The sequence below is a fragment of the Carassius carassius genome, chromosome 5, assembly GCF_963082965.1.
Source record: "Carassius carassius chromosome 5, fCarCar2.1, whole genome shotgun sequence".
Lineage (NCBI taxonomy): Eukaryota > Metazoa > Chordata > Actinopteri > Cypriniformes > Cyprinidae > Carassius > Carassius carassius.
Window position 1 is genome coordinate 6,050,975 of NC_081759.1, and position 18,345 is coordinate 6,069,319.

General features: G+C 37.9%; 2 protein-coding genes across 5 annotated transcripts in view; both read right to left on the reverse strand.

Annotated features, from left to right (window-relative positions):
- Positions 1-5,499, reverse strand: part of LOC132140692 (apoptosis-inducing factor 3) — a 29,400-nt gene extending 23,901 nt beyond the window's left edge. For 2 of the 4 annotated variants that reach the window (XM_059549584.1, XM_059549580.1), the window contains exon 1: positions 240-350. The gene's annotated coding sequence lies outside the window, so the exon portion shown is untranslated. Of the gene's footprint in view, positions 1-235; positions 351-5,439 lie in introns of those variants that run through there. The other 2 variants (XM_059549581.1, XM_059549582.1) reach the window with 2 other exon arrangements.
- Positions 5,500-13,027: 7,528 nt separating this feature from the next.
- Positions 13,028-13,830, reverse strand: cldn26 (claudin 26). Its single transcript, XM_059549055.1, has one exon. It carries the CDS (start codon positions 13,807-13,809, stop codon positions 13,147-13,149), a length of 663 nt encoding a protein of 220 aa, XP_059405038.1. The 5' UTR covers positions 13,810-13,830; the 3' UTR covers positions 13,028-13,146.
- Between the last annotated feature and the right edge of the window lie 4,515 nt (positions 13,831-18,345).

The window sequence follows — 18,345 nt, forward strand, 5'->3', positions numbered from 1 at the left end:
CTACTCACAATACTGCAATGTAGCAGCAAAGCTGGCCTAAGACTGCATTATAACAGCAGCTCTGGCCCACCATCTAAAGCCTTTTCATTAAAACAAGTAACCCCATTCCAAACAAACAGCCTGCAAAAGCATTTTCTCTCCTCCTGAAAGCCTTAGGGAGACAACCTACACAAGCACAACTGTCCATAATCTGAGCAACGACCAATGACAAAAACAATATATGACAGTCAGTCACCTACTGTATGATCACGCCTGTCTCTCATCCATCCTTCTGCTCTGCTGCCAAGAACTGGAAATGTCCTGTTATGTCATCCAGTAAATCTGAGTGAATGCTTTTCTAGACTTGTAAGGATTGTCCCCTTCCCACACCCACAACGTACCCTCCACCAGCACACACACACACACACACACACACACGCACGTTATCACCTGGACTCTGACTGACACGCAAGGACAAAGGCAGCGCTATAGAGTGATGTGTGTCCCACAGCCATGACATGAGCACTAGGGGCTTTTAGCAACTATGTAACTCCACCGATGGAAGCATGTGTCAGCAGTTAGACTGTAGATACATGACAGCACAGGTTTTATCACACGGTGTCAATCATTTATAAATTTACTCAAGTAAACAATAAAAAAAAAACTCGGTGAACAACTGAGCTGAGTGCCATCTTAGAACTAAAATTACATTCAACTGAAATTCAAAGAAATCCATATACAATAAGAGTCATTTTTTTCAATTTGCTATGACAAAATTTCAATGATGGCTTGTCAAACCTTGTCTTGAAGTATAAAAGTTTAAGAAGTCTTGAAATTTTAAAGGCCTTTTTTAAAGACATTTATACTCAAATTCAGAAAGGATGCATTAAATTTAACAAAAGTGACAAAAACAACATTTATAAGGATTTTGGTTTCAGATAAATGGTCGTATTTGGCTCTTTTAATACATTTTTTAAATCCTGAAAAAAGTACCATACTAATAAGCAATGTTTCTTAAATACCAAATCGGCATATTTGAATGATTTCTGAAAGATCATGTGACACTGAGAACTGAAGTAATGATTCTGAAAATGTATTATTGCATCACATGAATAAATTAGTTAAAATACACTCAAATAGAAAACAGTCATTTTAAATGTAATAATATTTGACAATATTAAATGTAAGAGAACTTTCAAAAACATTAAAAAAAAAATCTGATTCCAAACTTTTGAATGGTAGTGTAGGCCTACTCGATGTTTATATTATATACTTCTATATATTTTAGAAATTATCTTTCATTTTATGGATGCAGGGTGGAAGAACACTTAATTAATGTCTCAAACTGTGCCCAGCATTACCAAGATACCAAATTCTGAAATCACAGGTCAGAAATCTCAAGAACTTCAAGAAACATTTCTCATTAAATTCATCCAAGGTGACAGATCTTCTCAAAACCGCCCAACAAGTAACCTCCACAAATCTCCCTTTGCAGTGATATTTTGAGTCTAAACTTGACTGCCAGATAACATTTTACTGACCAGCACCTAAAAAGGGGGGTGGATTTGATGCTCAAACAAAAGACACTGGAGTCGACTCAAACCAAGATTGCAGAAGTTGTCAACAGTCCCTAAGTAAAAAGTGTCTTCTGGTTAAACATAAGGCCCTTTGCCCTGACCTCAAGAAGATAATTCAGAGTTCAAACACTCACAACAAAACAGAACCACACTTAATGTTTGTCATCCTTCACCCTGCTCTCTCCTGTTTCCATCCAATGGTATCTGTCCCTAGTTTTATTCCACAACACAGTAAACCAGTTGCACTGCAGCCCAGCTGTTTGATCAACATGCTGCTAGAAATACAGGCAAAGCATCACAGCATTGTTTGAGTGTTTACACCAGAACATTTACATGTACCCTCAGTCAGGGATGCCATGTACTGTAAGCAGTTGCTGTTTTTAGCTGAATGGATGTGCTTTACAAGCAAACAATGACGTGTGTGCAGTAATTTAGAGACTTACGTGTCAGGAAACACAGTACTGATTAAAATGACTAATGATTCCTGATTATTATTATTATTAATGATGGCCTGTGATTCACAGCTACTGAATATTTCAGTGATTCTCATTCCTAAAAAAAAATATATTGCATTTATAACAGGGCGCTCATCTAATAATAATGATTAAATTATAATAATTACAATAAATAATACAATAAAAAATAAAATAAAATCAGAAGCAGAAATGTATGCATTTGGCAAATTATATTATAAGCATCTTACGAAAGAGGAAGTAGAAAGGTCACAGATCTTTTCGGTAGCTGGTCAAGTACCCAAGGGCCCCCAGGGTCCACCCTTTTAAAGAACAATGTCGAAGCAATACAAATTTCCTTGGTTAATTCCCAAAACTAGCAGTCTTGAGTTGTAGTGAGATGTAAAGAGGCTTTTGTTTGACTTTAGTTTATCACTTCGAGCTGCCACAGGATTATTACAGTGCAAATGAAATTCAAATATTGGCTTAGAGCTAATCAGATTCCTCATTCGGAGCTCGAATAAGAATAAACAATCAAATATCATGACCTGATAGTGGCCTTCTGACGTCTTCTGATATTTAACATTTGATGTGTTTTGCATGCTCCTTGAATTCAGCTGAAAGCAGTGTGACTTGCTGTTAAGTCTTTTCCATAATCATAAGTTCACAGAAGTTCAGCACTGATCTGGTTTTGGAATTTAGATGCTAGCCTCTAGTACATTGTGGGTTAAGGCACATGCCCATAATTCTAGCTGTTAGTAGCACATTTACTTTACCAGTCAAAGCAAATGGGGTTTGAAAAGTATTTGGTCAAAATGTTCAAATGCACCATATAGAAAATACATTCTACAGTTTTGGGAGTGGTTGGGGGTCATTAACCACTGGGAAACAAACAGATTACAATTTGCAATTTAAGACTGAACATTCATGGAAGAAGTCTTGATACATCCTAAGGATTCTTTCAGAATTCATCAAGATTTTGTTATTAACAAATAATGGGATATATGATTAATTGGTTATAGTCACACTTGTTAAACGTATTCCAGTAGTCATTATTTACAACTTCCAAAAAATAGTTTTTTATAATGTACTACATGAAAATATATTATAATTTAATTTAGCAGATTTAGTCATTTGTTTTTCATTTAAGACACACACACATATATACAGTGCCTGGCGAAAGTATTCAAACCCCTTCATTTTTTTCCACATTTTGTTGTTGTTGCAGATGTTAAACTTCTTTAAATTCCTTTTTTCCACATCAATCTACACTTCATACACTTTAATGACAAAGCAAATAACAGATTTTTTACATCTTTGCAAATTTATTAAAGTAAAAAAAAAAAAACAATAAAGATTCCACTGCAAAAGTATTCATACCCTTATCTGGGACAGTTGAAATTTAGCTCAGGAGCATTAATTTTGCCTTGTAAATGTTACCACACTTTGAGTGGAGTTAACCAGTAGCAAATTCAATTGAATCAGTTTGATTTGGAAAGGCACACATATCTTAATAAGTTCTAAGGTCTAACCACTGAAAATGCATATTAGAGAAAAGACTAAACCCTGAGGTAAAAAAACCTGTCTGTAGAGCTCAGAGCCAGGATTCCATCAAACCACACATCTGGGGAAGAGTTCAGAAAACATTCTGCTGCATTGAAGGTTCACAGAAGCATGTAGTCTTTATGTATCCATAATGGAAGATGTTTGGAACAACCAGGACTCTTCCTAGAGCTGGCCTCCTGTCCAAACTGGTCAATTGATGGAGAAGAGCTTTGGTTAGGGTGTTGAACAAAAGCCTGAATGTCCATCTAGTTGAGCTCCATGATCATATGTGGAGATAGGAGAAACAAAAAGAAGGACAAACCTCACTGCAACATTCCACCGATCTGGGCTTTAGGGTGGTGTGGCCAAACACAATCCTCTCCTCAGTGAAGATGCATAAAACACTTGGAATTTGCAAAAAAGCACCTAAAGGACCCTTAGACTGTGAGAAACAAGATTCTCTGGTCTGATGAATTCATCATGTTTGAGGGAAACCAGCTCTGCTCATCACCTGCAGACTAACATCCCAAAAGTAAAGTGTGCTGGTAGCAGCCACATGCTGTGGGTCTGTATTTCGGCAGCAGAGACTGACGGACTCGTTACAGTAGAAGAATAGCTCAGTGGACCAAAATATTGAGATAGCCTTAATGAAAACCCAGTCCAGAGCATTCAGAACCTCAGACTGTGCAGAAGGTTGACCTTCCAACAGGACAATGACCCTAAGCACACAGCAAAAATGGCTTATAGACAACTCTGTAAATGTCCTTGATTGGCCAAGTCACAGCCTGAGCTTGCCTTGAACCCAATTAAATATTTCTGGATAAACCTGAAAATGTGCATTTCCCCCCTCCAACCTGACAGAGCTAGAGAGGTGAAAAGGTGAGGTGAAGAATTGCAGATAATTGGCAAACACTGATGTGCAAAGCTTGTTGCATCATACCTAAAAATACCTGAGGCTGTAAAGGTGCTTTAGCTAAGTACTGAGTTATGGGTTTGAATACTTATATGCAATGTACTTATTTCAGTGTTTTTTTCTTGCTGTTGTTTACAGTATATATGTATATATATATATATATATATATATATATATATATATATATATATATAAATTTACAAAGTCGTGATATCTGTTTTTGATTTGCCATTATGGTGTATGAAGTGTAGACTGATGTGAAATAAAAAGTAATTTAAAGCAGTTTAACATAAGGCTGCAACATAAAAAAAAGAAAAAAAAGGAAAGGGTTTGAATACTTTCGCAAGGCATTTTATATAAAGATTACAATTTCTCTAGATTAAATCTAAATGTAAATTAATAGTAAAACTGACTATAGAAATTTCCAAATTTTCACAACTTTCAAGCAGAAGTATGCCTTTTCCATGCCTGGAAATCATCATTTTAAAATTCCTTTAAAAATTCGTCACTGTGAATTATTTTTTTTTTATTTATTTTTTTATTTTCCTTTTTTTTTAGTTTTTCTACTGCAAAATATGACATTTAATTGAATGTTACATGCCATTTGTTTGTGAATTTATTTGTAAATTTCAGAGTAAAAACTGCTTCTAAAAAAATTTTTCAGAAAGAAAAACTAAAGCTAAGATAGATGAAGAGAACTAAAGTTTACTTAAGTTCATCCATCATCTGAGATCTCAATGCACCACTATAATACTCCAACGCAGAGGAACTCAAATCTGCACTGATCTACTCTACCTGACCAAACAGCTTCTCTGTGCAAAATTCAGCCTCAGATGTCACATGTATGGAGTTATCTTTTATATTATCTGCTAGCAGAAGTTAATTAAATAATAAAACACTGTTCCATGCTCTAGCAGATTACAATCTGAATTGCATAACATTGCCAAACTGAGAGTTAATGATCTCTACTCACCTGGTCCAGTCTAAATAAGGTGTGCTCAGAGTTTTCTGCATAAGGCCAGATGTGTGGAAGCCAGTCCGATGTTATTCCTCTTTCCTGTGGAGATTTCCAGAGCGCAGCACTCTCCTCTCCTGCCTCCTCCTCACGCTTTTACTGCAGTAGCCCAAGATCAAGGCACAGTCTCACTACAAATCTCTGACACACACACACCAGAAAGCAGAGGCACTTGTAAGAACTGTTCTCTCTTACTCTCTCTCCGCTTTTGTGCTTGTCTTTCATAAACACCCTCTCTTTTTACCCCCTTCTTTCTTTTTTACTCACTCCTGCTCGCTCTCTCTCTCTCTCTCTCTCTCTCTCTGGTGGAGGTTGGGGTTGCAGCAGCAGGACTCTTGCCAGTAACTCAGTTGTATGCAGTATTGATGGAGTTGCTCAGGGATGCTAACACAGCATTAATTTACCCAGCGCTCCACTTTCCTTTTCGCTCTTCACCCTCTCCTGCACCTCTGTTGCTCTTTTTTGTCACTCCCCCAACCTATCAGTCTGGTTCCTTTGGTTGACCGCTATCTAAATCACTCTGTTCCTATGATCTGTTTTATTCTCCTTAGTTTTATTGAACTTGTTCTGTCTCAAATGTTTTACATCGTGGGTCTAATTTGCTGATTAAGCAGATCAAATCTCAAGTTATCGCTGCATTACTGTATATGCTGCCCCTGTGGATGATCTTTCTACAGATCATTAGCGCTCATTAGTGGTGCTTGCTAGGACTTTCACTATTATTTTTGCTCATACTTAGGTTTAGAAATTTTTCATAAGCCTTTAACCCTGAGTAATGCTGAGTGGGTTTCCCATCTTGTACTCTTTGTGCAGTGGACAATAGTAAAAAAAAAAAAATAGGTGTGCTACAATTTTGTAATTAAGAGGATTTTAACTTGATGGATAATAAAAAAGTGCTCTGACTCGGGCCAGTATTCAACAACTTAGAACACCCTAGCATACTAAATACTACAGTACATACTCACAACCAAGCTACAACATAGCAACGGACTAACAATGCTTTTTCATGGCCGAATCCTATTTCAGTTTTTTTTACAAGCAAATTGGCCAGTTCTGATACCGCTGTGCTTCAAAACATTACTCTTAGACAGAGGTAAGAGAAAAAGAAAATTCCATTCAAACCACCCCCAATTCAATATCATCTTTGTGTCCATCTTCAGCATCTCTGGCCTCTGTTAGCAGCCATTTACAGACTTGGTCATTTTTCCACAGAAATTATAATTGATTACAATTGAAAATGAGTACAATATAGTTTGTGTTGAAATTTCGGTATAGAGATAAAACTATTACAATATCGGCAACCGACCAATCTCTATATCGGTATTCACCATTCACCAGGAGTTTGATTGACAGGCGATCCAACCAACCATAACAGCAAATCTGCTCATTTTGTCTGACAGACTAGCCAGACAATACATTAATTAACGTTGGTGGACTTGAACTTGAAAAATGATGTGTATTGACATCTTTCTGTGGGTTGAAACAAGATACCTTTCCGCAGTTGAAACAAGATACCTTCTGATGTTCATTCATGTTCATTTTGTTCTAACTAGTAAAAAGGAAAAGATTATTTGTTCACATGCCACTTGAACTGAGCTGGCGATCTGTTACGACACATTAAAGAGCCACAAAACTGTATTTATTCATTGAATTTCTTTTTTTAAAGAATGACAAATATTGGAAAGCTGAAACACTCATACAACTGCCTGCTGTAGCAACATGCTTAAAACATCCAGAAAAGATAGAAAACTAACAAACACTACTTCAAGAGAGGGAAACAGGCAGGAAGGCCAGAACTGGGCACAGCATGGCAGGGTCAGGGCAGGCCAGGACAGGACAGGAACAGGTAGACCAGGCCCAAACCGGGAACACACAGACACATCAGACCACATACGGCAAGGAAAAAGCACAGGACTGCAAACACAAGAAGAATAAATAGGGAGACAAATGAAGAGGGTAACAAGGGAGATACAGGTGGAGTTACTGAAACAATAATGAGATAACAAGAAGGGCAGGCTCAGACAATAGACATGGCACCAACAAAAACAATAGCTGCATTTTCATAAACCCCACTAATCTGATCGTAATAGGACTAGAAGCACAATCATAATAAAAAAGTCACATGTAAACACGTCAATCAGATTGAATTGGCCAGATCTGTCTAAAATTTTGATCGGATTGTATGGGGTTGTTTAGTACATGTAAACACTTGATCGGATTGAAACCGAAACTGGAAAGTACTGCGCAGTGACATAGAAATAGCATAATGATGTCTGACGCACAGAACGAGCTGTTCTTCTTGGCGAATAAAATGTCATACGTATCCCATCATTATAAAACTCCTCTTTCACTCAGCGTCTTTGAAGTGGAGCAGGACAACATTCCACCAGATTCCTTGTTTAAGACTCATCAACAAACGACTAGTTTTGGGTGCGAGAAGGGGCACTTTTACTACTTTTTTTTTTTAAGCAAGCAGCACTGCACAACAGTTCACATGCTGGTTCTCACCTAATTAGAACCTGAAGTAGATAAATATCAAGTGTGCTTTTTAAAACAGCATTCAACAACAGTGGGAAACTCTGTATATTCATGCAGTGTGCGCATGTCAAAAGAGTAAATCCGATCAGAAGCTTGTGACATATAAACACGCATATCACCCCGATCACTTTATTTAGTGTTCATGTAAACGCTATGATCGGATTCGTCAATCAGAATGAATTCATTCCGATGGAAGTGCTCACAAGTGCTCACAAACAGGCACAGGAGTGCCCTCTGGTGGCCATCCTGGGCACACCAGCTGAAAACTGTGACATAACATTCCAGACGTGCCAACAAAAGTCAAAGAATTCCCTGAGGAAGGCAGAATCGAGGTGGATCAGTGGGAGGGGTGGCAGGCCAGGCCCATGTAGTGGAGGAGGGCCTGAACACAGAGGAGGCCAGGGCAGGGCTGGCAGGGCAGGAGGCTAGGGTGGAGAGTAAGCCCACAAAGGCGGAGCCAAATGGACAGACCAGGAAGGCTCTGGACAAACAGAAAACCCAGCGGACCACCAGGGTGGAACCGGAGGGACTGACCAATAGGGCTCTGGCTGAACAGTGACCAGGGCAGAGCCAGGAGCTTGGCAGGCAGCAAGAGCAGAGCTGTTGACCACCTCAGCAGAGTTGACAAGGCAGATGACCCCCCTGGATGCCTAGGCAGGACTGCAATGAAGAGCACAGAGAGGTTATTAAGCCTTCCCAGACTGGAGCAGACTCTGGAGTGAACTCTTTGGTCATCTGGACTGGAGCAGACTCTCTAGTGGACAGTGAGGGCTCCTGGACTAAAGTGGGCTCTGGAGTGGACTCTGAAGTGGCCCATGCATGCAGAACAGCCATGAGGTGAAAAGCAAAGACAGCCTTCTTGATTATGACCGCAGCAGTGAAATTTGGCAGCACAGTGGCGACCTCTGAGACCACATGAGTCAGGTCCTCCAGGACCACCGGGCTTGAGACCACCAGAGTTGGATCCTCCAGGACTACAGTACTTAAGACCACCAGAGTTGGGTCCTCCAGGACCACTGGACATGAGACCACCAGAGTCGTGTCCTCCAGGACCACCGGACTTGAGACCACCAGAGTTGGGTTCTCCAGGTACACCGAACTTGAGACCACCAGAGTCGGGTCCTCCAGGACCACCGGCCTTGAGACCACCAGAGTTGGATCCTCCAGGACCACGGTACTTAAGACCACCAGAGTCGGGTAAAGATGCCAGCAGCTTACACAGATTTCAGCTGTGGGTCCGCCAAACTGGAAGCCAGCCTTAAAAGCATTGGGCCAACCATGTGAAGAGGTTCTGGATGGGCAGCTATTCTGTGGAGAGGCTCTGGAAATCCAGCCATGAAGAGACAAGACTCTGGAGTGGCGGCCATGACAGAACTAAACATTGGTGTGGTGGCCACGACTGAACGAGACCCTGGAGTGGTGGTCGTGATGGGACGAGACTCTGGAGTGGCCATCCTGTGAGGAGGCTATGGACTGACAGGACTGGACCTGGCTGCCCTTCTATTTCTCGACCTACGCTAATGTGTGGGGGTCGAAGAGGGGTCCTGGACTTGACTTGTCAAGAAAGGCGGGGATGGGACAGTCCCTGCAGGTAGAGTCTGGTGGTGGTGTACTACCCCTTTCCCTCATTGAGGAGCGTCAAGTAACCGGAGAAGTTTCAGAAATCCAATGATTCTGCCAGCTCCATCATCATCCTGGGCACACCAGCTGAAAACTGAGACAAACTACACTCAAAAGCCAATCAGAACACCTCACAAGTACACAGCACCACATGCTAAAAACACTCAGAACACTCTAGCAACTATTTAGCAACACACTAAAAACAATCAGAAAACCCAGGTAACTGCATAGACATGCATTAACAAAACACTAACAAATACATAGCAATGTGCTAGAAATCACCCAGAACACCTTAGCAACCATCTACCTCTGTAGCAACTATGCACTTACCTTTACAACTAACCTTAAAGGGTTAGTTCATCGAAAAATCTAAATTATGTCATTAATAACTCACCCTCATGTCATTCCAAACCCATAAAACCTCCGTTTATCTTCGGAACACAGTTTAAGATATTTTAGATTTAGTCCGAGAGCTCTCAGTCCTTCCATTGAAACTGTGTGCACGGTATACTGTCCCTGTCCAGAAAGGTAAGAAAAACATCATCAAAGTAGTCCATGTGACATCAGAGGGTCAGGTAGTATTTTTTGAAGCATCGAAAATACATTTTGGTCCAAAAATAGCAAAAACTACGACTTTATTCATCATTGTCTTCTCTTCCATGTCTGTTGTGAGAGAGTTCAAAACAAAGCAGTTTGTGATATCCGGTTCACGAACGAATCATTCGATGTAACTGGATCTTCTTGAACCAGTTCACCAAATCGAACTGAATCGTTTTAAATGGTTCGCGTCTCCAATAAGCATTAATCCACAAATGACTTAAGCTATTAACTTTTTTAATGTGGCTGACACTCCCTCTGAGTTAAAACAAACCAATATCCCGGAGTAATTAATTTACTCAAACAGTACACTGACTCAACTGCTGTGAAGAGAGAACTGAAGATGAACACTGAGCCGAGCCAGATAATAAGAGCTCTCGGACTAAATCTAAAATATCTTAAACTGTGTTCCAAAGATAAACGGAGGTCTCACTGATTTGGAACGACATGAAGGTGAGTTATTAATGACATAATTTTGATTTTTCGATGAACTAACCCTTTAATGTAAACATCTAGATCTTTTCTGTATCATGCGTGTATGATGCCTTTGAAAAAAAGATGTCTGAAGATACAGTCTAATTATTACTGAAATGGTCATGAGGCCCTTTTTGCTGTGCTCATCACAAAAATGGGACCTCTCTGATTTCATATTCATCAAATATGCTGTCGGATCAGAGAACAGGAAGCTTCATTTCAGGAGAGGTTGTGACTAAACCTGAAATGATGATTCACTGATTAAAGTTGTGCTTGCCATTTAGATGCAAACAACAGTTTTAAATATCTCTATGTGGAAAAAAATATTAAAATAAAAAAAAAAACTATGTTGTTTGTCACAATGCATCAAGGCAGCAGTAAATACAACCAATGCATTAGTTGCATAGGGAATCAGTCTTGCACCAGCAGTCTGTTTTTGCTGCAGTCTTCTGACATCTCTGCAGCATCTGCCAGCAGGTACAATTAAACTTAACTCTATCAGCAAGCAAAGATCCTGGTAGAACATCTACTTGTGGGGCCCTCTGCTGGCAATGGAGGAAAGTCACCAAAAATTAGAGGTGAAGAGCTGAGAAAACATCACCTCAAGGATAAAAGGACAAACATGATAAAAAAAATTCCGGAGGCACTCATTCCCTTCAAAAGACATGGCCTCTCCCAGTGCACAGAGCCATACAGGTCACAGCATATTTCATATAAGATCACAGATCTGATGAATTATGAAGTAGCCTTATTCCATGTTATGAATGTTAATGGCTTTTTTCTGTAGATGTGCTTTTCCTGCTGTTTTTAACGCCTGTGGAAGGATCGATAACTTTACATTTTCAAGGACACAATTGCTTATTGATAAGGTTAGTACCTGTTAGTAAGTTAGTAAGCTTATTGATAAATGTTAGTTTACATTTGTTAAGTTTCTTTGATAAATAGTTTGAAGGATTATAATTTTAAATGGTTTATAAAAGGTTTATAACAGTATAATTGACTGATGATGACAGAACATCATCAAATTAACATATAAACATAAAAAGGAACATTGTCTGATTCTAGTCAGTGTACACTGTTTAACACACTTTAACATCTTTGTCTCTGCCACGTATATGTGCTTTCAGATATTAACAAGGGATGATATCAGCAGTTATTAAACATTTAAAATCTGTATATGGATGTATGCTCACTAACGGCAGGCCAAAGGCACACCCTCTCTTCATTTGTACCCGCTGACCTCTGTGTTTTACAGGAAACTCTTATCTGAACTCTACGCTAGATGACTTTCAGTGGCAAGATTAGCCGAGCACTAAAAGGTAGCATGCCTGTCCTAGACAAGAAAAAAGAATTCATTGTTTTCAACTTCTGTTTCAGCTGTGGTTTGTCTCTCTCTATTTGTCTTCTTTCATTTCCGTTACACTTGTTTTAATGTTGTTCTAACTGATGCCAAAATATCCATTAGGGATATTATCCAGGCTACACAATGTTTGCTATGCCAAAAACTCTTCACAACAGAGGAATGGAGGCATTTGGAGTGAGGTCTAAACAGATTATACACTTTTATTTAATTTATCTTCATTCATCCATCAATTTATAAAACTTTTGTCTTGATTTAACAATAATTCAACATAAACATATTCAGTCAATAACTGACTTCATATTATTCATCCTTACATCGCTCTGAAACTTACAATTTTCTTTTTTCTGTGGAACATAATAGAAAAACACAAGAAGATGGAATGACAGAATTGTAATTTCTGTTACAATTAAACTGTTTTCAGTTAATGATTATGCACATAATACAGAATACAGACCCCCCCCCCCCCCCCCCAAAAAAAAAGACACACTATATTATCAATTTTAAAAATGTGCATTACAGCATTAACCATACCTGGTAATGATACCATTGATAAAACGTACTGTTGATAATGAAAAAGTGTCAAATAATGCATACACAAATAAAATAAAATAATTAAACAAAACTAAATAAAAACAAATAAAATTTTATATATATATATATATACTATTCTAGTTTAAAAGTTTTAAATCTGTACCAATAGGCCACTGATTTATTTTACAAAGAGGGCTTTGAAAGTTTCCTGACAACTTCAGAAAATGTGAATAATTCTGTCCAAATCCTTCCAAATCATGCATAACATTTCGGTCTAATGCATTAACAGTGCAAATAAATCAGCTCACATATCTCTCAAATCTGCCGAGATTGATTCTTATGTAAAAAAACCGAAGCATTACTAAAAATATAATTTAGTTCTCAAAGGGATGAATAAATATATAAAAAAAAATCACCATGCAAGTAACTCCTCTGATGCTATTGCAACTCTGATTAAAACAAGTTCGACATTTCATGATAAGTCTGACATGATTGTTTTGTAAAGATGAGGGAATATTTCCAGCCTTAAGATGAAATCTAAGCTATATGATTTCCGTCTTTCTGTAATGCTGAGTTCTCGGGTGTTGTTCTCGATTGCGAGCAAGAATTTTACTCTGCAACTTTGCTTCATGATCGCCCATGCAAACAGCAACAAAAAGAAAAGCCCCTCCAACAACTAACAGAAGTCCAGCAAACCAGGCAGAAAACATGGCCTCTCCATACTCCCATCTGGGCATCACATCCGGAAGATTCTCATCCCAGAACTTCACTACCATTATGTACGCCATTAGTGAAACAGCTGCAAGGGTCGTGATCCCTGATACAACAATAAACACTCCACCAAGGATGAGCAGGGTCCTCTTCATCCTCTCCCGCCCGGTTCCAATCTCAACACCTTGGAGTCCGAAAAAAGCAGCCGCCACACCAAGGAATCCCGTCGCGATGGAAATGCACATGAAAACCCGTGAAGCTAAAGTGTCTAATGGAAGGGCTAAAAAAGACTCAAAGGCTTTGCAGTGAATGCCAACTTCCTCTGTGTAGATACACATGTGCCAGAGACCCTCATACCAGTTCTCCATCTCATTCAGATCCGAGTTCATCGTCTTCCATAGTGGCAGGAAGGTTGTAACAAAGGTTGTGACTAAACCTCCGAAGGACACAAAGAGTGAAGCTCTCTGGACAAACTTAGTGGTGAACAGCACCATGTTAACCCTTGTCTGTTCTCTTGCTTTGTCTTTCTGTTCATCTGAGATTTTCAACCCGTACATCTCGTCTAGTCTGGACTGGCTCCTCCTTTGCTTTAATAAAAACCCACCTGTTCTTGCCTGATAATCCAGCAGCCCTTCACAACGGCATGACTGTTTTTCAAACTGATGAATATCTTTACGGAGGACAATAACTGCTTTTTAAAGAGGAAATACGATATGTCCAGTTTTAAGTCTGTGCAGAAAGCCTGAACAGAGTGCAATAAGACTTTAGTGAGATTGAGGTAGAAGAAAAGAAGGAATTAGAAAGAGCTTAAAAGAAACCTCTGGTGAAATCTGTTAAAAGAGACTTTTTCCTTTCTAATTGTAACTAATGATAAATCAGAAGTGATACTAGAGAGTTTTAGGATGCTGTAACTCAGGATGTATCAGGGTAACAGCCGAATGAATGATCGTTTGCTTTGAGAACACTATGTACCCAAAGTTTTTTTTCTCTGAAGCTCCTCTGATATTCAGAGATCAGTGGTTGGAAATCGGACACCTTGTCCTATGCTGAGCTGAGCTCATCCATACCTCACTATTTGTCCTTGAACACTAAATGTGAATATCTTCCTCTTCCTGAATAATATACTAGATTTAATGGTGGCACAACCTTAAGTTTTAACCTAAGTAACTTATTCCATACATTACCATTCAAATTTGGGGTCAGTATGACTTATTTTTAGGAATGAACACTCTTATTCAGCAAGGATGTAACAAATTCAGCATTGATAATAAGAAAAGTTTCTTGAGTAATAAATCTGCATACTAGTTTTACAATCCAAAAAGGAAGGTTCATTCAAAATATCAATAATATTGCTTTCTTCAGTGAAAAAGTGGTCTCGTCTGATTCAGAAGAGGAATATGTACAGATCAAGCACAGTTTACAAGTGAAAACAGACCAAAACAGTTCTAAACTAATTTGTTGGTGGATTTTATTGTGAGAGGACAACAGGGAATAGACTTTTTTTCACTGAAGAAAGCATTATTAGAGACTAATATTTTGGTCAGAAGCAACCATTTAAAGTTACAATGTATTCCAGTTGTTTATTTAAACACTTTTAACAATACATTAATTGATAAGACTGGAGTGATATGTATTATTTGTTGATTATTGTGATGTTTTTATCGGACGGCACCCATTCACTGCAGAGGATCCATTGGTGAGCAAGTGATATAATGCTACATTTCTCCAAATCTGTTGAACAAACTCATCAATATCTTTGACAGCCTGAATTTTCAGCAAATTTTCATTTTTGGGTGAACTATTCCTTTAATTTAACCCTAAACTTTTGATGAAAACAAAACAGTAAAACTAGTTGAAAAGGGCCTCTTCAGTCAACTCTAAAATGATGCTAATGTTCCGAGACATGTTTAATCACTAACAATGGCAGATAATAATAAAGTCTGATCTTTGAGGCTGTGTGGCCTGAGAGATGCCCAGGTGCGGTTGCAGCTCCTGGCATCATGCGAGCTTCTCTGAAAAGAATGATCCCCTTTGTGCTGCTATCCAAAACCTTTCATTTTCCTTTCATCACCCCTGTCTCAGGCTCAGCTTTTATGGTGTTCTGTTTAAAATGACAGCAAACAGCATTTCAGATAATAATGTTTATATTTTGTTCCAAATTGTTTGAGGACAGCAGTGATTTAAGACTTTTTAGTGAAGTATTACACATACTGTACCATTTGAATAATCTTCTCATTACAGGTCCTGCAATTTTAGCCATTTTGCTTCAACTATATTAACTCTTCTCCAAAACTTTTCTTACTGGATGAAAAGCAAAAGTTGTTTAAAGAGCATTGGACTTCAGTGATACCTGTCAGGTAGTAGAGAAAGTTTATACATGGAATTTGAAAACAGTCACTTTCCGCACCTTTAAATAGCATGTTAATGTAGTCTTATTAACCACATTTCACATAGGATGAATGAACAGATACTTATAGATTTGTTTCTAGGCATGTCATTCATGGTAACTGCCCTCAAGCAATCTTGTCTACATTCTCCCTCTTGTCATTTACATATTAATAAGAAAAACCACAAAACATAGTTTGCTGACGTTGCACAATTTATTAAAGTATTTTGTCCACAGAGCCAACAGAACACTCGGCTACATCAGTAAAGCATACATGAGTCTTAACATTGGCTGTTGTGATGATCCGCTAATATAATTATGTTATGCCATAACTGCATAATAATGAGCATTGACATAATTCAGGATAACAAAAGCATCACAGAATCACTACAAGGTTCAGGAACAAATAAAGTACTACCATATTCATAAAGTGCAGTTGATCAAGTCTAGGTCATATTTCATCACAAATACCAAGAAAAAAATAGCTTAAAGAATAATATAATCATAATATAATTTTATTTTTCTCATTACAGTAATGCAAAAAGGGAATTTTAGCCCTCTCCGTCTCTGTCCTCTCTCCCATTCCAAACTGGAAACCAACCATATTATATGAACACTGCTTAGATCACTCTTATCCCAAATCCGAATAAAGACTTAACACAGTGTGCCAACTATCAGCCAATTTCACTCATCAATGTAAATATACAAATTATAAGCAAAATCAACCAGGCTAGAACTGTCATCACAAGTTTAAAATAAATCACCTTTCTTAAAAGCATTATTATTGGTAACAGAAAAAGCTTGCGACATGGTAGAGTGGCCATTCTCTAGTGTCACTTTGGATTCAAAACCAATTTCATTAACTGGATCCAAATTCTGTACATGTCTCCTGTAGCATCAGTCATACAAGAAATTTCCTCAAACTCAAAGCCATTTCCCCTGAAAAAGAGATACTCTTTAAAGATGCCCGCTATCTCCGTTATTATTTGCACTCTTTGAGCAAGTAGCAGCGGCAATTAGACGATTGCAAAGTATCACCAGAATTTAGTCAAATTCATACCAACATAAAATAAGCCTGTATGCTGACGACATACTCCTGTATGTAACGAACCCATCAATTTCACTTCAAGCAGTACATAATCTCATTTACCAATTTAGCAGGATGTCAGGCCACTCCATCAACTGTTCAACTAAATTGAACTGGGATGATGAGCTCAAGAATTATCCTTTTAGATTCATAATAAGACACTTAAATATCTTGGAGTCCATATTTTATCTGATATAAATAAGTTGTTCAATCTCAACCACATACCTCTCCTGGAAGAAATAAAAAATTATCTTGACAGATGGAACCAACTGCCTTTCTCTTTAAACGGACACATATCAACTGTTAAAGTGAATATTTGACCAAAAATAAATTACCTTTTTTTTCATGATTTCTGTGACTCCTCCAGGTTGGTTCTCCTCTCTGGACAGTGCAATTATTAAACTTCATTGAAAAAAAAAAAAAAAAGCGTTGTATAAAAAGTCTGCAGAAACCATAGAATGTATGGAGGACTTGGGGCCCCAAATTTGTATTTTTATTATTTCTCTCAGCAACTAATATATATTCATCATTGGACCAGTAATTATGACTCTATATGGCTAGACATAGCAAAATAATTTATTAAACAATTAGATATTAAATATCTATCGTTACCGATAAATCCCTGAAAATACATCTTAAAAACAATTTCACTATCATTAACACAATGAATGCATGGTGGGATACTCACAAAATGTTAAACCACAGTTTTGAACCATCAGATCACACCCCACTATGGTACAATCCCATGATTCTCATTAATAAAAAGCCCATCAATGTCACAGCATGGAGTCAGACAGGGATAACCAGCATGGGTCAGTTGTACTCTGGTGGCCTGCTCATGACATTCGACCAAATTAAATTGAAATATGACATCTCAAATCAGGCTGTTTTTTTTTTTTAACATACAGCTAAAAGAAGAAATAAGAAAAACAATAAATGTTCACATTGTCCAATTACATTGATAATCATTTCCATGCCTACTGGAATTGTAGGCATGTTCAACGCTTTTGTTTGGATGTCATGCACAGGCTATCAGAAATTCTTAGGCTCTGCATGTGGCCGAAAATAGCATTACTTGGCAATATATCTTCACTAACTTTACCCAAACATAAAGAACAATTTTTACTCAGTGCACTAATTACAGCTAAAAAGAACATCTTAGTGTATTGGAAAGACAGAACAAAGCTATCGACAAACCTCTGGTTTAATCTTCTAATAGCACATTGCAATATGGAAAAACTTATAACATTTATAAAATCGAAGCTTTGCATTTTGTCTGGTCCCCATTCCTTAACTTCATAGATGCCTAGGTCCTCACTGCACTCCAAATCTACACTACCATAAAAAAAGAAAAATATAAATATTAAGAAAATTACCTTTAAATCCAAACGTTCAAATGAATTCTTAGCTTTGCACATAACTAATCAAAAATTACGTTTTGATATATTTATGGTAGGAAATTTACAAATTATCTTCATGGAACATGATATTTACTTAATATCCTAATGATTTCTGGCATAAAAGAAAAATTGATAATTTTGGCCCATACAATGTTTT